The following is a 22,662-nucleotide window of genomic DNA, read 5'->3' on the forward strand; positions in this document are numbered from 1 at the left end:
AGTCACATACTGATTTGCTAATCAGTGCTTGTAGCTAGTTAGTCACATATTTGCTGATCTATGCTTGTAGCAAGTTAGTCACATACTGATTTGCTAATCTATGCTTGTAGCTAGTTAGTCACACTGATTTGCTAATCAGTGCTTGTAGCTAGTTAGTCACACTGATTTGCTAATCAGTGCTTGTAGCTGGTTAGTCACATACTGATTTGCTAATCTATGCTTGAAGCTCGTTAATCACATACTGATTTGCTAATCTATGCTTTGTTTTCTCTTCTTATGTCATTTCAGGAAAAATATTTACTAAATGCATGAAATGCACATTCAAAGCCATATTCTGTTTTGGCATTGAAGGGAAGGAAACACGGAATCAGTAAAGGAAGACAATCAAGGATTCATTGTTGGCAATACTGATTCAGGGTGCACAGGGTTCATATTAGATCAAATTGGATACACCTTCTTAAACCACTGCACCATTACTGGCCATCCAGCCATCAACAGCTGTATAGCCGTCACCAACCATCCAGCATGTGAGACCTTTTGAGAAGACGTTCAGTGTTCCCCAATTTCAAGCAGGCCAGTGGCGCAAGTCCCCTCTGCATGTCTGAACATGATCTTCAGGCCTCTAAAAGTCTTAATGCTTGGGGTTTGTACTGAATCCATTGGATCGAATGCATAATACAATCGCACCAATTCTGGCCATCCAGTTTGGGGTTCCCACCTGTTGCTAACCATCACTACTGTCAGCGACACATGGGAACCAGGGAACAGCCTCTACACATCAACATCCTAGAACTGAAGGCTGTAATCAAAACCTTTCACTTCTGGACAGATTGACTTTGAGGCAGAAACGGTCCTCATTTGGTCCGACAACTGTGGTGGTGACCTATCTCAAACAGGGAGGCACCAAATCTCCAAGCCTGTGTGTTTTGATTTGGCAGTTTCTATGTTAGTGCAACAATTTCCATATCAGTGTGTACAAATCAGACACATTACTAGCAGACTCTCAGTGTCTTGGCTGACATTCTATCCAGAAGAGGTAAAATCCTTCACATGGGATGGTCTCTTCATCGAGCAGTTCTCACTTGGATTTGCACACTATGGAGGCATCTGATGGTTGACCTCTTTGTGTTATTAGGTGGAATCACAAGCTACCCACGCTTGTCTCTCTACTTCCAGACCTAAAAGCTTTGGCTGTGGATGCACTGTCAATCATTTTTGGGAAGGGTTGTAGTCATTTGCATCCCCTCCCACAGTGTTGGTTCCAAAAATAATCCAGAAGTTATGGGGTCAGAATCACATGATGATTCTGATAGCCCCTCTTGGATGAGAACCATCCTGGGTCACCGATCTACTCGTTCTAGTGATATATCTGCCCAGGAAGATTCCAGCTGACCTGAATCTTCTCCAGCAGCCATGGTCATGGGTGGTCCTTCCCTGCCTTGACCATCCTCTTCTACGGGCTCAGCTCTTATCAGTCCTTGCGAGACAGTTAAATTCAGTTGTGAAGAGAGTCTTGAAAACAAGAAGGCCCTACACTCTGAAGGCTTATGAGGGAAAGTGGTGCATTTTCAAGGACTGGTGCCATACCAACAGCATTGTCCCTCTGCATGACTTAATCCCTGATCTTGCTGACTTTTACTCTGGCTCTTTGAAGAGAAAATGTTGGCTCCAAACTGTATCAATGGCTACCACCCCATGATATTGGACACATTCTGGCAGACATGATTGTAGGCCTGATATAGACCTATCTGATCTTTTAGTTCTGATTTTTAAGTTCTTTCCAGTCAACCAAAATCCCTCACTCTGTTTCTAAATGGAACCAATCCTGAGTTTTACCATAGGTTGATTTGAATCCCTTCAAACATGTAGCCCAAACTTTACTAAAGTAACTATCATCCAAGTCATGTTTCCTGATATCTTTAGCTTCTGCATTCAGGTTAAGTGAGCTGCATATCTTTTATTTATATACAAACTCTTTTCAGTTCATATTGGAGGGTTCATTGGTTCTCTAGGACACAACCAGGCTTTGTAGCCCAAAATGTCATCTGTTGTTGACCAAAGAGTCGTCACTCTCTCGCTCTTCTCGATTTTGATCCAAGATATAATAGCTGTTGGCTAGCATGCCAAATCAACCTTCTCGAACCTTCATCTCAGAGATTTAGCATTGCAGAGGCAAACCTTGAATCTGGTAGTTCCGGTGGCAGCAGCACAGACTGCACAAGACCCAACTAGATTAATCAATACAGCCTGTTAGGTTAGGTAGATTCAACAGTGAAATTCATAGGTAAGAAGATTTCAATATTCATCTTCTGAAATGTGTGTTAGAGTCACAGGTTAAGTGACCCTAAGCTGTGTTGCTCAGGGGGCGCTCACCAGTTATTATATACTTTTAGAGAGTGAAGTGTGTAAGGTGAAGTTGTTTGCATTTGAAACATGCTCTCTGGAGAGAATGTTGGTATACCTCTATGCTACTTTGATGTAATGTGGCTGACATTTCTTTGGATATTGTACTTTTGGAAATTGTACATGATCTAAGCACAATGCTAACTAAAATGACTGCTCCCTTGTGCTAAAAACATCAGCCTGAATTAGTCTAAAGTACACTATCTGTAGCAGCTATTAAAATAGGGAAAATGAATGAACTAGACAATATCAGGTTCTGAAAGTGTTGTGAATGAATTACCAAATATATAAAATGTAATAAAAAATTATCGGCTCTTTTTTATAGCATTTACCTCTGAAGTTCAGGATGTGTAAATGACCAAGTGGAGCTAGCACTTTTTTGAAAGGTGCACATCTGGAATAAGGCCAAGCTGTATACTCTATAACACATATTACACCCATCAACCAGACACCAAAATAAAGGGAATTGAAGGTTCTTTGAATTATACCTAAGATATACAAGGTCTTTTTTAAATAGCCAGTATAACTAGTGAGGAAAGCCAGGGAAATTCTTTTTCTTAAAATACTAACCCTATGCAAAATACGAAACTGTAGAGCGCCACCTTATGTAATTAGGAAATGGATCATTGTTCACATGGGGAATCCAGCTATTCTTCACTAGAAGGATGCCCATGGTACAGGTCCAAGCTCAGCATCCCCTCCTCCTATTGCTTATTGTCCTAACGTAATGTGATCAGGGAATGTATTTGAAAGAGAAAGCAGATTTTTAAGAGAATACTTACGCAGTCACTTACTTAAAAACCCTCCCAACCAACCTGCCATGCAAGCATTATCATTAGTATCTTGATCTGCTAAAAACTAGCTACATCTTGCTGTGCCAGGGGGAGGTAATGGGCAAGAGTTATTCCTTTTGTCTATTGAAATAGACAGAAAAAAGACTATTTTTGTTTTTAAGTAGGGCTGGATTCGAGAGGTAGCAACTAATATTCCTAACATAATGTATTTGGGTAAGTATTCTCCAAGAAACAATTTACTTGCTTTCAGTAGTATTTAGTGGATTTCTATATTTAATGGGATTCCAGTAATGCACAAATGTACCTCGCTGATGCAATAAAATGAAAAATTATGCATTAAAACACCATCATAAGGGTCCTGTCAGACACATTAAAAATTGTTGGCCAAAGTCTTATGTGGATCTATGATTGTCATTTACATGGTGCATGTACATGTACTTAAATTTACCTAGGTTTTGGTCTTGTGAGAATATTATGATAACTGGCAAAGACTACCAAGGGGATTAGGCAATTCATAGGGAAATAAAAATGTGAACAGAATTAAAACATGTTCACAGGCATCTTTGCGGCCAGATATCTAGTTTCAAAAGATTTCAGGAATGTTCAACATGCTTCTGAGAAGGGACTTCTATTTTAACCAAAATAGGAGTCTGGGACTCTTAGTTTTAAATTTCTAGTGAGACTTCAAAGTACACTCTTGAAAATAAAATGTTAATCAAGGCTAAAAGAAATCACCCTAACTTTGACCAGGAAAGTTTTACCACAGATGCGACCTTCGTTACCATAAGCATGATGATGAGGGCGCTTATGACTGTCTGGTCTTACTCTAGGAATTTGGCAGTGGGACCCTGTGACATCTTGCTATGGACCCTATGAAATTTAAATATTTTGGTGCTCGGGTCTCCATATAGTATCATGCAAATGGAAGTCCTGATTTGGTATAGAACTTTGCAGCTAAAATAGATGACATGGGTTTGATTCCTCATCTCTTTCTCTTACTCGATCTCTCAGTAAAATGATGGATGTCAAATTAACATTTCTCTAACATAAGTAATGACTTTATGCAAATAAAAGACCTATCAATAGAAGTATTATCATGTTTGGTGTCTATATTTATCTCAGATTGTTTTAGTGCTTTCTACTACATATTATGTAACCCTCTACTTAAAACGAAATAAAAACTTAAGAATTTGCTAAAGGAACTATTTCAAATACATTTAGCGCAGTGAATCTTTTTTTTTTTAAAACTTTATACTATGTTTTTGGAATGCACAAGATGCATTAATTTCCTTATTTCTGTTGCACTTTGTGAATGCATCATTTTTTTCATTCATAGCGTCTGTCATTCCTACAATAACCCAGTTGTAAAATGATGAGGTAATCAGAATAGATTGTGGTTTTTATTTTAGCTAGGAAATTTTGGGTGAACAAAAATGTGTCATTTTCCTGCAAATTACTATACCGACATAGCAGAAATAGCTGAGATATTCAGAATGATAGTATGGTGTTTAGAATGGGTACATGTTTCATGGAAGTAAATTAGAGGAAGTAAATGTGATCTTGTTACATGTCAGTGTAATATTATTTATTTTCATCAGAATTATAAAACATCACCTTAGTACACGTGCACACAAATGCTTTCCATGGAAAACCTCCATAAACACAAGCACTTGCAAATTTGTTGTGTCATAAAGATACTAATGTACTAATCTAATTTTGTTTCTTATCATCTTCGTTGCCTTGCTTGAATCACAATCATGTCAGCTGCTATTTCTAGTTTTGCTGTTCTTGTATAGTTGACCTGATGGTAAATAATCAAGACAGCATTAAACAAGTGTGTTTGAAGTGTTATGTTTTCATAACATGCAGTCACCAGTTTTTACAATGAATCTTTCACGGCACTGGTCCAGCAAACTTAAAAAATGCACTGGTCCACACTAAATTTCAGTGGCCTGCAGAAAAATAAAAGTATTTAGCTTACTATAGTATTGTCTTATCAAGTTATTCTGATATTCTGATTATAGCTGATCATATATATATATATATATATATATATATATATATATATATATATATATATATATATATATATATAGTTCAAAATGAGAAAAACATTGGAAATTTCTACTGATTTATTCAAGAATTTATCAGAATTAACAAATTCTGGCATCTCCATTTTATAATCTTCATAACTTCACCATTCAGTAAAGTGCAAAATCTGGATGTCTCCAACTTCTGTATTACATTTTTTGTGACAGTATTGGCTATGGTTACAAATGTAGCTGCTGGCTTGTCATTCAGTTAATAGTTTGAAGACTTCCATGACTTTTCAGAGCAACATATTCTATAGAGGTTATCAGATTACATTTTGCTAGGGTATGCGTAGTTCTGAATTGTATGACCACTTTGTCATATTCTCCTTGCTTTAACTTGAATAAACATTGAGCTGCTGCTCTAGTTGCCACTGGTTTTGATGCAGCTTTTAAAATAGAAATGCACTTTGTATGCATTCTAGAAGTTTGCGAGCTTTGATAGGATCAATTTTGAATTTGCCCATTCCTTTCACAAATGGTGGGGGACATCAACCATTGATTTTGATTACTTAAAGAACAAGACATGATTTGTTTCTCCTTGTCATACCTCAGCTATTCAATGTTTTTTCACCCATTTGGGTTAAAAGGAATGCTGGTACCTAGTTCTTAGAATCGCTTACCTTTCTGTGATTGTGATTCATCTGGCATTGACATGAGCCTTTTGCCAGTTCTGGCCCCTCAAAATATTATAGAAAATTCCGTAAATGATAATGAATTTGAACATAGTTTACAAGCAGTGAAAATCAGAAACAAAATAAGATGACATTATGAAGATAGAATTTGGATACTCAGTAACTCAAATAATGGAGCATCTTCCATCCACCACATGAGCAGGAGAAGAGCAGAGGAAAAGATGACAGTGGTGGCTTCTCTTTCCAAAATGAATGAAGAGAAAAAACAGCAACTATAATAATGCATTTAAAGCAGTGCTGATGTCTGTTAAGAGAACAATTTTTTTAAAATTAAATCTGATGCATAAGTTACTTATTTCTGAAAGGACAAAGAATGTTAACCTGTCTTCCAGATCATTATAAATTAATTTTAGGAAATTAATTATAGTTTGAATTTCATCATTAAACAGTATTGTAGTATTTTGCATTCATTGTTTTCTCATATAACATAACTTGTATACAAAATGTTAGTGAAAACAGGTCTTGGAAATCTATGTGAGGTCTTTGAAAGTTTGGGAAAAGTATTTGAATTTATCATTCAGAATTGTGTATGAAGCCTGACTTTGTATTCCTAGAAAATAAATTATTTGTTAAATTTTACAAAGCTTGTTGCTTTGCATTCTTTCCTGTTACTTATTTTAAGACCATAAAGTTATAATAGATGTGCCTTTAAAATTTAAATTTAGCTGGCCTGATTAAAAAAGGCCTTGGGCTTCAGGCTAGCACTTATTTCAAAGACTTATTTCCAAATTTGCAATTGTTGTATATGTGTGCAGTGTATGTATGTAGGTAAGTGGGTATGCACATGATCAAAAATAAGAACTCTTCTGTTCACCAATCTTCCTTAAAAGTGCAAAACAGGAGGTAAAACTTTGATGAAAAAAAGCAAACTTTTGTAGTGTATTACATAATTAATATATCTTCTGTTTCAACCAAAAGTATTTGAAGCCTTCATTTGCAGTCAAATTTTTTGACAAGACAGACAGTTGTTTCGATTGGCTGACAAACACAACTATAGATGGATAAAAATTTGGACATATGGGTGGAAGATAAATAGATGAAAAGACATTGACAGATCAGTAAAGATCAGATAGACTGATGGGCAATAGGCAAATGACTGGCTGAAAGAACTGATGGACAGACAGACAGATAAAAAGTATGAAGGACTGCGAACAGATCAGTGAGCATATAAATGGATGTGCCCATATACACACAAATAGATAGATTGCAAGTGAACAAAACCTAACTACACTAAACTGTATTATCATATAATATCCAGTCTAACAGTAGACACGACAAATTCAATACATATACAAATTGGTGGTATAGCAGATAGAAAAGGGAAGGAAAGAGAGCTGTTCTTGTCAATATTTTGAACAAGCATGACAAAATGGGATGAAACGGTAATAGACTATGCAGAGTTGATAGGGAACAGAATCATTTAAATTTACTTGTATGTTAATATTTAGCAGCAAGGTAAATTTGCATGTATTGACTTTTTTGAGATGCTTCTTACATGTATATTGTTATTGTATCAAAATGAAAAATATGAATGTGTGTGTGATTTGGATTTTTAATGTAGCTTTAACAATTTCAGTCATATCACTACGATGTCTGCAGTGTGACAGTTGATAGTGATATCTAGTACTGGGGCATCATGCCACAGACATGTAGAATCATGTCCCACCCAGTCACATTATCCTAACACCAGGCCAACCAGCCCTAACACTAATCTCTTAATGCTGAGTGCCAAGCAAGGCAGCTGTTAGTACCATTTTTATAAGACTTTGATATGACTCTGCCAGGGTTTGAACCTGCAACCTCCCACATATGAGGTGTATGCTCTAACCACTTAGGTTACTGGAGCGGTCGAAAAATATTGGGAAAGATATTCTCTATTTCTTGTTAGGTACATAAATGACATCTGCTTTTGATAGATACCAATTCTGCCACCTTCAGGTTTTAACTGGCAACATATTGTCATTATTCAAAAGTTCGCTAGAATTATCCTGTACTTTTGTAGCAGCACTATGAAACAGTATCACAATGAAGTTGTTTACCTAAATTGTCAGATTAACAAAAACTTTTTAAAATTAAATTATATCATACTATTTTAAAAATAAATATATGTTCCATGCAATGTCATTGTTGTGATCGGCAAGCAAAAAAAGATTGGATTCAGTCACATTCAGTCTGTAAAGATGTATAGTTATCAAATAAGTTTATGAAAGGACTCCTGAGAAATCTTAATTAGGTATTTATCACATATTGTAAACACATTAATCTAAATTGATTGACTGTTTGCTGTACATCTTGTTCTTTTCACGTATTTTGCATTTGTACTTTAGACCATATTCAGTGTTCATATTATCACTGATATTTGAATGTTCCCATGATAAAAGAAGTTGAAAGGTAATTCAATGCTTTATGAAAAGATATTTGCACTTACATGGTAAATGATCAAGTTTGGTGAGTTCTGATGTAAGTTTTAATAATTTTAATATGAAGCAATTACATTTCTGAAAAAACCGAGACCTCCTTGATTGATTATTATCTGTGATGGAAGATGTTCTCATTAAATGTGTATATCTAACAGTTTGTAATATATCACAAACTATGTCATCATTTCCTTTCACCCATACTTGAAATCTGCATAATCATTTATGCTATATGAATGGTTCAGCAGCTTTTAGTATAGATGAATTGTTCTTTCTTTCATTGCAATTGAATGTTTGTGCCAAGTTAATTTTGAATGTGGAAAAATGGATAGATGTCTTTGTTAAAGTTATACAAATGTAACTCTAGATGTAAGCTGAGCATTATGAATGGAGGAAAGTTTGCGTTTTGAATCATTTTCATTAAATTTTATCATATCAGTTACTGTATGATAGATGTGTTTATAAATTTGTGTAAACTTTGCAGCCATATTTTTTTTAAATATCTCTGGGTTTTGTTCTGAAGTACGAAACTGAATTAATCTTTCTAAAACTCTGCCATGATAGTGTATGGATGAAAATAGTTTAAATCACATATTGTATTAATATTTCTTAACCTATTAAAATCAGATGGTCATATTTCTTCTCCAGTTGTTTTATAGGAATTTTTTATGTTTTTGTAATATATTGCATTTTTGAGGAGATCAAGAAAAACAATTAACTTTAATTTTAGTATGGAACACATTTACAACTCAGCCTGTTTTTTTTTCTTCACATTATGTCATGATTAGCCTTCACAACCATTTAACAAAATATTGCAGTGGGCAATATATGTACATGATGTAAAATATTGTCCAAAAGTGTATGTTGTGGTTTTCATTGTTTCATAACCATTTTGTCATGTGACACCAGCATGTGCCTATGTCATAGGGTACCAAGTTGACTTGTGGTTGTAGTATCATATGATGGTGACAAGTCTATGCAAGAAAATTTATTTTTTTACCAGATTTTAGTGCCATTTGAAAAGTAAAGTGAACCTGGTCCTTTAAACATAAAGTGCAAGATATAACAGTAGAATTGTTACAAAACTGTATAAAAAAAATGTATTTTGTAAAAAATATATATATAAAGATAAACATTAAACTTTTAAAACATATGTTCAAATTTTTAATACAAACTGACAGTAGAGACAAAAGTTACATGAATAATTCCAATATTCTAGAGACAGAAAATATTTTTAATCAGATTATTGCTTTATCTGTATTGTTGGATTTGTCAAAGTCAAAAGAGTTTTCATTTTATACTTTAAGCTCTCAAAGTATAATGTAATCTCTTGTCATTGCAGATCTGGCATTCCCTCTCCAAGACAAGTTACACCCAGCAATGGCAGTAGGAACAATAACCATTTTGATGACAGTTGGCGGGAAGGGTGCTTTTAGTGGTATTCTGGTTAGCAACTAATGATACTGAAAAGGTGTTCCTATCATTTAGAATTGGTACCCAGTCTAATCACCAGACTCTGTCTGTTCAAGTCTTTCATTACTTTTATTGCTACTGAATATGAACTGTGCTTAATTAATGGAGTAATTTAATGGAGATGTTTAAGTTTCATTTGCAAATTTTTTATAATTTCATTCTTAGATGCGGCAGAATCAGCAAGACAACTGTGGCAAGTACTGATATAGAGTTTTGAAGACTCGTACAGTGATGATCTTTTTCAAAATCAATTTCTTTCATGATGAAAATTATTAATCTTCAAAAGGAAGATGCTTGTGAAATGACAAGAAAGACCTGTATTGAAGTTTTGGAGCGACTTTTCTGTGAACAGTGGATCAAATAAGGCTGACTAGATGTATATGTTTCAGTCTGTCTTGAAGGAGGTTATCAATTTGAAGGATTCTATTTATTGATTTTTCTCTATTGAAGAATTCTTAAACAGTGCTACATGTATAATACACATGATAATATCGCAACTCAGTGATATTAACAGTTTATTAATAAAGTTCTTAACAGAACTGGAAGATGTATCCTGATGTTTGAAATTCATTCATTACAAACCACATTTTTATATAAAGGTAGTATGAATAATTGCTTGGGACATGTAACCACATTATGACATTTCTTATATGCCGTATTCCATTTTCTTGTATGCCATATTCCATTTTGTCAATTTCAGTTTTAGGATTGTTTCTTTCTGTAATCGATGATTGTAAAAGAGATGAATCTTTATGTAATGGCTATTGTAATACATACTTGGCACCCAGGGAAGACACCTTGACAGTGGAGTAGTCGCCATAGATACAATTTGGAATTTAGTATCAATTTCATAAGAACTATGAGCAATCAGAGTACCCTGGCATATATTTAGAAAAATCTGCATCACCTTGACACCATGTATATTTAAATGGAACGAGCGTAATTAAGTTATGTTATTTGCAAGATAGCCCCTGCTTAAGCATTATCTCATAAAGTATTTATTCACTGGTTTACCTTCTTTGATGAACCCTTCTCAAAACAACCAGCCCCTTACATAAGGTCACATCATCTGTACAGTTGGAGTACATTATCTGTGTGTCCCCCTCTAAAGAAGCTATCCTTTCATTGAGACTGTTTTGTTGCAGAAAGAAGCATAGATGCCTAATAGGGGGAGTCAGTTTGCAAAATCAGGAAACAAACATTGCAAAACGTTATCTTAACCAGACAGAAGCAAGACAAACGACAATCAGTGGGAGATTTACATCTATACATTTGATATCATTCATTCCTGTTTTTCTCACATTTCTGCTAACCAAATTACAAGTGATGTCTATTTATGGGACATGACCATTTCCATTGTGGAACATACCCAAAGTTGTCCTTATTCATATTATAGAGTGGAATACTACATTCTACATCTTTGGTGAAATAGATTTAAGAATTTCAGTGTATTAAAAGTGCATAGATGGAGACTGAGAGATTGTTCTGAGCTTTATCAGTGAGCAACTGTTCGGCGAAATGGGAACACCATGTTGGCAGAGTGTTAAGAATTGTTATTCTGATTCAGTCGTGCTTCGTAGATCATGGTCTTTCAAATGGAGTCGTAAGCTATCTGCTGTAATTCAACATACCCAGTAAATTCCTTGATAATATGTTAATTGGATAGCCATTTTTAAGGCTGTACTGTTCATTCACATTTTTTCATAAATCATTTAATTGTTATTTATCTTTTTTCTTGTTTCATTGCAAGATATTTACATTGAAAGTTTTTTTTTGTTGGTATGTTAGGTTAAGAAAGTACTTTATTAATTCTTTTTCACAGTTGACTCTAACTTATGTTCTTGTCAAATACACTCAAAGCCATAAATCTTTTACATAATCACATAAATAGTAATTACTGTCATAAAAATCATGTTACACTGTAACACAGGTACTATTGTGTCTTTGCAATTATAAGGTAAATAGAATCTACAACTAGTATTCCTGTGAGATGAAATTTATGAAACTTGTTGAATAGTACAATATGTCACACCCTGCAAACAGTTCGTGGCATGATGTCAGATATTTCATAGACTTTCATCGTAATGAATATATGTGGTAGATCCATTTTGTTCAAGTATGCAGAATTGTGTATATTTAGTCAAAGTTTCCCTTTCTGAATTCTATTTACAGAATTCTGGAAAAAAAATAAAATTTCATGGGATAAAGTTGGAACAGGAATGTTCTTTGTGAACACTGGTATGGAAAGAGTACTTTTGTGTCAGGATGATATACTGATGCATGGAGTGTGGTGGTAGTTTCTCTGTAAAATCAGAATATTAAATACAAGAAACCAGCCATTTTGACTGTACAAAGGTGTAAAATGGCAGGCAAGATAAAAAAAAAGACAATTGCAGATTAATTATGACAAAATCTAATGTTTTGTAGAAGAAATGCAAGGTACTTGAAATAGAGAATGAATACACCATCTGTACTCATTGGACCTAACTGTGTACCTGAATGGCTTCCAAACATAGACAAATCAGCATTAAAACTGTTTATAAGAAGATGCAGTGTAATCGTATAGAATTTTCTAATTTTTAATGAACATGTTGTCCATTATGAATGGGTTGCAAAGAGTCTGCAACATTGAAGCTTGGATTCTTAACATGGGTTGCATCTCAGAAGTATGGTCATGTATCAGCATCAAATTATTTACATGTTAATTTTATTGTCTGTATTTTCATAAATCTTGATTTGATTGTATAAAAGAATATTTAAAAAACATTTCCTCATCTACAAGCCATTTAGAACTGAATTTTACTTACTATCCATTTAGAACTGAATTTTACTTACTATCCAGTTATGAGAAATCTGACTGAATTGTATTCTTTAACTTTAAAGCTGATTTGTATATTTTAGGAAGCCATTTAGATGTATTAAGAGGGTAGTCAATATACTAGACTGTGAATTTAGATTTATTCAAAAACAAAATCCTTCAAGACCTGAAATCTGACCAAAACATAGCTGTTTGTTCACTAATTGATTTAGTGATTGATAAAAAATTTTCTTCTTTATTTTGCCAAATCCTGGTTTTATAAGGACTTGTAAGCCAGGATTTATGTATAGACTAAGAAGATGGAGCAATTATAAGAAGTAAAACTAGTATAGCCATATATTTTCCATGCAAATTTCAAGGCAAAATTCACCCTGACTTGATTTGTTCCGAGAAATCATCCTTTTTCTATATACAGTACAGCTCAAAGGGTTTTTTGAAACTCCATGCATCATGATGTGTGTGGAGAACAAGAGGAATAATGAGAAATTCCTCCACCAGCTTTCCACATATCCTGATGGAGTTGCCACAGCATTTCGTGGAGAATGACTATGCACATCACACGTTCTCATGGAGTCGTGTCTGATAACTACCAAATAGTGGAGGTGGTCTCGTTAATATGGGATTTATTTACTGTTTATGACCCCTGCAAACATGCTTTTAAGTGGAGTTAGAGAGAGAGGCAATAATTTATCTACATCATTTTCTCTTTTGAGAGCAATTCTGTTTTTGCACAAAAAATGGGATCATTCAGTTAATTATAAACATTTCTTAGTTTTATCGAAGATAACTTGTGATACATATTTCCAAATCAAATTTTAGATAATATTAACATGACAGTCCTTTTAAAACAGAACCTATATTGTTCTTCCGTACTATGTTATTGGAATCTATACAATGACATGACCATATTTTCTGTTGCACATTGAGTAATGTACTTTTTATTAATGATCACTTTTAAGTCAGTGATATTGTACTCTGCAGTGAAAAGAATAATAAATGTTGAACAGATTAATAACAGAATTGCATTCATAACTGACTTAAGTGCGCAAAATCACAGAAGCTTTGATGGTAAACCCTGGTATGAGTTCTCATTAACTTAATGTCTGATTTCTTTTGACATCCAATCAGAACATAATAGAGGGAGGGGTAATTGAAGCTTAAGAAATTATTGCTACATCAACATGCAAAAGCAAACGTTATTGCTTAGAAAAGCAATAGTTAAGAATTTGTATCCTTTCTTTTTCATTGAAAACTCTACTATTTGATATAAATTATCAAAGTAGCATTTTGAGGGGCTTTTTTTGGGGTCACAAATTGTCGCAAAACGTCAAGCTAGGTACCTGTACATTGACATGTACACTTTTTGAAGATTGATCCTTATGTGCAAACTAACAACCTAGCACAACATAAGCCATCAGCATGCTTTGTTTCCTTTGCTGTTGACATGTTAATTTTATGTGCAAACTGATAACATGTCCTAAAAGCACAACAGCAGTTCTTCTGCAGGTTTGTTTTCTGTGCCATTATGTTGACAAGAAATACTGTAATCAGGAGTAAGTGAATCATACTGAATAACCATAGACTATTTCATTGTTTGATTCTTATAAAAGAAACATCAGTGATTGAAAGAAAAACTTGTCAGCTAATTAATACAGCTAATATATAAAATCTGCATTTATCTGTTTGCTGTCTTGCATTTCTTGGGTCAGTCAGATTACTTGCTTAAAATGGACAGTGGTCTTGCTCTGAAATGCTCACAAAATGTAATTTGACCTTTCATTATTAACAATGAAACACCAACAGTAGATGTAACTCATTTATACAAAGTTTCAAAACTTACTTGAACCGGGATAAACACATACACATTTGTTGTGTCAAAATACCATATATCAATTATATCACCAAGTAAACTTGAGCATCTGGGTTTTTTAGTAAAGTTCCCATCCTTTTCTCTCTCTCTCTTTCTATTGTAAAATATGGAATCCAAATCAGTACAGCACAAGTTGAGCTCAACTTATAGTAATCATTTGCATTTAAAACAATAGAATTTTTTAAAAAAATTTATAAATGCTTAAATAACAGTTTAAACATTACCTGATTGTCAAACCTTCTTCACTTAGCAGCATCATTGTGCATACAATTAAAAAAGATGCCCCTGTCTTAAAGGATGACTTTTCTTTTGGAACAGTATGATACATTTGTGCTGTTAAAGAGAAACTCAAGAAGGTGTGCCTCTTGTCAAGTCATTGTGTTAAGTGTCTTGAGATTTCTTTCAATATGGTAAAAGCATAAAATTACTGCAAAAGAAGTTGGTCATCCTTTCTGAATATGCATGTACTGAATATACGAGACCTTTAATATTTTTTTTTAGTTGTCCAAATTAATAATGAAAATAAAGATGATTGATTCTTCAAATGGTATGGGGTTGTAATCACTCCTGATGCCTGTCTTTCCATGGTTCTTCTTCATTAATACTAAACTTGTTAAAATAAACAGTAATTATCGCTATCTTTATATAATGTGCATTGTTATACTCTCCTTAAGAGGGTCTCAAGCGAGAATTGTCCTTGACTAATGAGACACCCTCTATAAATAAAGCATTATTGTTATTATTATTATTCACTGAATGTTCAAAATTTTCAGTAATGTTGACCAGCCCTGTACATTCAAGTTGCCATAGGAGTGTCTGCCGAGGCCTGGTTGTGATTTGTAGGTATTTTTCCCTCCACCACAGGGTAAAAGTTTATGGCATTAAATCCTGCACCACAAGCTGGTTGGTTTATATGAGGTATATACACTATTCCAAGCTGTACAAGTGTTAGATAGGCATCACTTAAGTAATGTAATCTATGGACATTCTTCTTTGTACAAATCAAATTATTTCAACCTTTATAATGAAGACATGTTTTATTTTCACCCACTTTGTGTTATACTTGCGTAGTATCATAAGTTTCTGGTAGATTATGAGTGTAACATGTCAAGTTCAACTATTTATATGTTCCAGTATGAATGTCACTGCAGAAAGTTCATAGAGTGTTACCTTTTTTATATGTCTTGTCTTCCATATGTGTTATCTAGGTGATATTTTGGGTTGCTTACATCTTCATTTACAAGTTTCAAGTGTCTAGCAATGCTTTTTCGCACAGGTACCTTTCCCAGACCTGCCAACGTTTAAAATGTTGTATAGGTCTTATGGATATGACCCTTAAATTGTAGACTTATTGGGGAAAAAACACTAATTAAAGAAATATTATTTATTTTGTGGTAACATCCAGATTCTGGCTTTTTTTCTGGATTTCATATTAGATTCAGTGGATTTGGTAAGCAGGCTATCTTTAAAGGAGAACCTCAGACACTTTAAACTGCGCATATTTTGTGATGCGAAATGTCATGATCAAGCTGTTGCATATTAGAATTCTCTATAACTGGCATCCAACAAGCAATACATCTGCAGGACGAAAGGGGCAGGAAGCCTCTTTAAAGTTTCGATAGTACAGGAGAATAAAAAGGAGTATTCAGATTCCAATGGAAAAGAGCAGAAAGGGCAACAATTATGCTTATTGGACATTATGTGTTGATTTGAGTATGTCTCCTTGTGGGAAGGATGATTGTCATCGCCACATGAAATTTAAACCTTTTGTAAGGATTACAACAAGTTGAAAGGTAGCAAGAAGCCATTGAGCTCCAAAGGGTTTGGAACTGCAGTTTGTGAAACTGTACTGGAGGTAATTACGATCCAAGTACACTTTACAAACTTTTTAGTTGAAGACAATCTTTACCGCCACTGCATCTGTCTTGAAGCAAAATTCTGGACTTCTAGATGTTTTTTCCAGCCTGACAATAACATACATGATATTTTGTTACATCTTACTGAAAATTGATCTAACTTGTGGAATAAAATTGACTACCTTACTGAGAAAGTCTTGTTAGGTTTGTCATTTCTGCTTCCCTCAAACTTTGGTCATCATTCTGAAAGCCCACCACACCATTTGTCCATTTGGATACCCAGCAGTTGATGCATAACATCATGGCTAATATGTACTCAGTGATGGAGATAGTATCTATGGCAATGTCAACAGGTGAAACACAGTTTATCTTCTTTGACTCCAAATCACACCAGACATATAATTGGAATCTGTTTATAGAATGGACTGCTTCTAAAACATAGCAGCCCATCATATTCTGGTCTAGGCCTCAACAGCAGCAATGAACTTAAAACTGGTGAACAAGATGCAGTGCTTATGATCTTAATCGTCTGATCTTTTCTTTAATGATCAGGTTGATGGCATCTGCATACAAGCCACCAAGGATACCAGCTTTCCTTTCCTTACAGTCACAGCGCAGTGGAGGGATTTGTAAGACTATCATCAAAGATCACATGGTTGTCCCTAGAACACAGGCCAGTGGGAACCATTCTTTCCAGATTTACAAACTCAAAAAACACAGTTCTCATGAACAAAGTGCACAAGAAGCAAAGAAAGGGTGATTGTTTTCCCCGGCATTTTTCTCCACAAGACAATCCCAAGCTGAACACTAGTAAATAGAGTATGTCTATCTCAGGAACAAGAACTGTGTCAGTTCAATGGCAGCTTCCTTGCTTATAAAGAAAAATCCACCCTCTAGAAAATTCCTTTCCCTGCTGTTTTTGTTTAATGTGGCAGTGAACATCTTAGTCCTAGATTGCCATTTTGGGCTCCCATTACAATTATTGTGGTCCAAATGGAGGCCAAGCTTTTGACCATTGGACCAACTTTCACATTCTGCACTATATGAGGTTCCATCTCGAAGCTGAGGAAACCTCAGTTGGAATATCTTCCCACAATCACAGTCTTTATGGCTGTGAACATAGAGGACTGGTGGTTGGGGGAGTCTCCTTCCATCATTATGGGTTGCCAGTGGAGTTTAGCTCACTCAGGATTGGCATCTACATATCAACAATCTCAAGATGAAAGTTTTTCATTATGACTGGAGAACCTGCATGGGAATGGAGTTCTCATTCTGTCCAACATCTCCACTATGGTGACTTGTCTCAAATGGCAAAGTGGAACCAAGTCTCTAGACCTTTGTACTTTTGGGGGGGGGGGATTTTCTAAAGTGTCTTCATTGACAAATCCATGTCCACATTTGACTTATCCTAGGACAGCTGAATGTATTAGTGGACTCATCCCACAGGGACCAATTAATGGAAATGGAATGGTCTCTTCATACCTTGGTTTTCACTCACTAACTGTGCTTGATGGTATCAAGCATTGGTGGACCTATTTGTGACAAGGTTGAATGACAAATTCCCAACCTTTGTCTCACCAGTCCTGGATTCAAAGACCTGGACAGTCGATGCTATTTTATAGATTGGAACAGCCTAATATATATGCTTACCCTCCAACACCTAGGGTTCTGAAGGTGATATAGAACGCAAGAGAATCAAAGTGTCACCTCAGCCTGATTGTTCCACTAAAATGGGAAATTTAGGATCAATGACCAGATCAATCTCACAAACGAATCGACAGGAGTTTGAGGTATTCTCTCATCTGCTGAAGCGACCATGATGACCGTTGTTTCATCCCAATCCTGATTGGCTGAACCTGCATGTCTGTATCTTGTTAAAATATGCTCTCAGGTATATTAATACATAATGTATATTTAATTCGAAGCTTTTACTGTTTATTCATTATATGCTGTGGGTTATGTAGCTGACCTTGTCCAAAATCAAGTTCCTTGTCTACTTGACTGAAATCGTTTTTTTATATTCTCTAACCAACTAATACATAGTTTATATTTCTATGTGAATGTAGGTTAAATATTATGAATGTTCTCAGTCTGAGTGAAGGACATTATGTTTATCATGTTATTTAGGATACTTTTAGTAACAGACCTAATTATAATTTTGATTGTTCTAGAAATGAATGTATGGCCCTTATCCGGGTTATTTTTTGTTTGTCTTAGATTTTTTATTTATTGTTTACTGGAAAAACGAATTATTCATGCTGTAAGACCATGAAGCAGAATCATTTGTTGTGTTCAGTACTTCATTTGGGCTGGAATTTATTTATTCAGATTATTTATTCACTAAAAATTCAAAGTGGTCATCTATAATAATATTCTTGGACAGAAACATTAACTTGAAATTTTTGTGAATTCAGACAAGGATTTATTGGATTATGTTATTGTGATTCATCAAAAGATTGTTGGCACATCGTTATGCTTCAGGCCATTAGTACATTTAAGACTACAGGCACTAGAGGCATGTCAGCACCTTCACTTTGGATTTTATTTGAAACACCAATAAAGTTTATTCAGAACTTTATTCATTAGGACTTATGTTTGAAATTTCAGGACTATTTGGGATTAAATTTGCAGTACCAAAAGCTCTTTTAACATTTTCACTTTGTATTCTGATTTCTAGGGAAATATATTATATGTCAAATTCAGCTAACTTTGTTGGTGTTTGTTCTCTTCTATTTCTTACTTTAACCACTCCAGTGGCCTAGTGGTTAGAGCGTCCACCTCAGATGCGGGAGGTTGTGGGTTCGATCCCAGGCTAATCATACCAGAGACTTACAAAAATGGTACTAACAGATGCCTCGCTAGCACTCAGCATTAAGAGGTTAGTGTTAGGACTGGTCAACCTAGTGTCAGGTTGTGACTGGGTGGGACATCAAGCTACATGTCTGTGGCATGATGCCCCAGTGCTAGACATCACTATAAACTGTCACACTGCAGACATCATAGCGATATGACTGAAATTGTTAAAGCTACGTTAAAAATCCAAGTCACACACACACACACACAAACTTAGTTTAAAACCAAATAATCATAATACAGGAATCAACAGTTCTCACTACAGTGATGGAGAAATGGCTTAAGCAAGATGTTTTCCACCTCAGAGGCATACAAAGGCAGTGGAATATATTCTTACAGTGGTGCACACAAGAACACTTAACACTGTTGTCATCCATACCTCAGTAGCTAACTTCCTATGGCTTTTGGTGAGAAACTGCATCAATCACAATTAAAACCTACCATCATTGTGAGTGTCATCTCTGGCATCCATTCTGGACAGTTTGTGGTAGTTCAGTTTTTCAGTTGCACCTTTCCATGGGTTTAAGTCAAAGTAGATCAATAAATCCTGATGGATTATTATGATTATCACAGCTAAAACTGTCCTATCCATCAATATCATGCTGCTTCCCTTGTGTCATTCATCCAGACCAAAATGTCATATTGAAATATACTTTTAAAATGTCATGGATATCTCGAAAATCTTACTTTTACCAATCCCCGTAGTGGATGGCAATATTTACAAAGGGTTCAGCATCTTGTTATCAATGAAGTATAACCATACATAGTTTCAGAACTTAGCAATTGAAATTAAAAAATGGTCTTGTTTACCTAGATATTGGTTTCACCCAGTTAGAGTTTCAGCCCTTTTGGGTAACTCTTATTCATATTGTCAAAATGTGCTGCCATGCAAACATGGTATTATTCCACTTCGTAACACAGCCAAGTTTGACCTCATACAGGTGTATATATATAAGAAAATTTACTGTTCTTGGCCTGGAATTGACATGCATTAAGGACATGCCATCCTACTCCTGAGCAGGACTGGTTCAGTAAGGAAGGCATTATGCATTGTTTGTACAGAAGGCAATTTGTCACTGCCAAATAGCCTGTCTTCTCAAGTGAATATTCAGCAAGGTGGACAAATGTCAATATTGATCAACATAGCAGTGAATTTTCCACTGTGATTTTTTAGATTAACAAATAAGCATTACTTCAAAAATATATATTTAATCCATGCTCATATAATGATAAATCACAAAGAATAAACTTTCTGAAAGGATCCTTTATTTCATTGCCAGTTACACATGGCAACAGCACTGACACTGAGACTTCTGATTGTTTGCTAAAACAAATAGATTTTGATGAAACGGGGTTCTCATAGGAATCAATGTACTGTATAGTCTATACAGTTGTGTTTCACATGCATCCAGCTCCAATCAGTGTAGACCCAGGTATGCCACTGCATATTGTTTTGGCAGATTAGTGGTCATGCTTGCATTAGATAGAACAATTTAGACAATGATCTGCTGGAGCAATATGTGATGGCAACTGTGCTTGTACACTGTTTGGAGTTGCATCATACATGAGCAAAATGCATTTTTTTGTATACTTAACAATGTTTTCTTGCAATTCAGGGTCCTGTCTCCATTTGGTGATAATGATAAATTTAATTAAATTCCAATCTTGATTTCCATGATAAATTTCTCAGCTAAAGAAATTGCTGTTCAGAATCAGAAATAGAAATTACAGTGAATTTCGTATTAAAATTTTTTTTAATGATTTCCTTTTAGAAAGCAGAGGTATGAAGAGATTAAAAAAACTTTTAATTATTTTAAGCATTAATTAATAGTAAATGTTAGGTTTTAATCAGCTTGGCAAAGATAATTGTTTTGCTCAGTGATGAGATATTTAATAAGGCATTGTTTACGTTGCAAATAAAATCTATTTGCATTTTGCTTGGTGTATAATATTGCATTTATCTAGAGAAGGTGGTTGGGGATATTTTTTTAGCACACATTAGTGGGAAGTGAGATTGTCACTTTTCTAGCAGCATTTGCATTAATAGTGTTTTTAAGGTTTTGATTAAAGTTAACCATTTGTATGTAATTCCTAAACTCCTTAATAGATTCTAATTGTATTTGGCATCAATCATTTTAAAGCTAAAAAAGAATTCATTCTATTACTTTTTCACTGGCCCCTTTTACCTCAACAACAGGGTCACAGTCATAAGGTTCTGGTTGGAGTTGTATCAGTAGTTTAATTTCCTAAACCCTTTAATGGATTTCCTAAACCCCTTGATGGATTTCCTAAACCCCTTAATGGATTTCCTAAACCCCTTGATGGATTTCCTAAACACCTTGATGGATTTTCTAAACCCCTTAATGGATTTCCTAAACCCCTTGATGGATTTCCTAAACCCCTTAATGGATTTTCTTTATTCTTGGGATGCATTGTTTTGAGACTAGGACAAGAAAATTAGCATTGGGCTATGAGTACATTTTTTTGCTTGTATTTTTTAAATCCCTTGATGGATTATATTTCTTCAGATGAATAATTATGAAAATTATGAAGCTAAAACAATTCAACATACTGGCACATCCTTTGCACCCTGGAGTCAGGGTAACATGTTTTACAATTATGCTTTGGGATTTTGTCATGTAGGCCTTGAAGTTGACCCTCTTGGTTGTATTTAGTGTCTCACCTATGGAAAACATTAAAATTGTACAGAAAGAAAAACTTAAAAAATGTTCAACACCCACCCCACAAACACACAAGTGCACCTGTTTAAATTTAAATGGAATAGCTCAGATGTGGCAGTCATACAGCCCTAATAAATGTATGTATTCCCAGAAAATGTATGTTTTCTGTTGCAAGGCTAAACCATTGGGTCACTTTTGCCAAGGTGTACTTGTGTGAATAATATCTTTGTTTTTTCTTGAAACATTAATCACCTATGCACAAATTACAAATGTGGTTATTGCAGTTAACTTGTAATAAATCAGTATGTATGTTTAAAAGAGGAACTTTACAAAATGCCAAGTATGTATATTTATGTGGTGAATTGCTATTAATAATACATTGGATACTTTTGTATCTTTTGCTGTTTTTATATAGATTACTGAAAACGATCTCATAATGCTTGCACATTGTCATGTATAGAAACAACAATGGAATAAAAATATTGCAACTAATAGGTTCTATATTAATTTGTATTCTGCAAATTTAAAGTGATATCTGTCTATCTAACTGTAAACAGGTGATTTCTGCAGCATATCTTGATTAGCTATGGTAATTATTTCTAAAATGCCACATATGGTGCTGCGTGGTCTAAGGCAGGGGTCTCAAACACGTGGCCCACAAGGTGCATTCAGCCCACCAAGGCATATCCTGTATCCCACAAAATGATTGGCA

General features: G+C 34.7%; 1 protein-coding gene across 3 annotated transcripts in view; it reads left to right on the forward strand.

The window, feature by feature from the left end:
• Positions 1-22,442, forward strand: part of LOC149797410 (SLAIN motif-containing protein 2-like) — an 86,092-nt gene extending 63,650 nt beyond the window's left edge. For 2 of the 3 annotated variants that reach the window (XM_089962195.1, XM_089962197.1), the window contains one exon: positions 9,742-22,442. In XM_089962195.1, the coding sequence (XP_089818321.1) occupies positions 9,742-9,835 (94 nt within the window). In that variant the 3' untranslated portion in view covers positions 9,836-22,442. The remainder of the gene's footprint in view (positions 1-9,741) is intronic. The other variant, XM_089962196.1, reaches the window with a different exon arrangement.
• The last annotated feature ends 220 nt before the right edge of the window (positions 22,443-22,662 follow it).

The sequence above is a fragment of the Sinohyriopsis cumingii genome, chromosome 6, assembly GCF_028554795.1.
Source record: "Sinohyriopsis cumingii isolate HCF-2022 chromosome 6, ASM2855479v2, whole genome shotgun sequence".
Lineage (NCBI taxonomy): Eukaryota > Metazoa > Mollusca > Bivalvia > Unionida > Unionidae > Sinohyriopsis > Sinohyriopsis cumingii.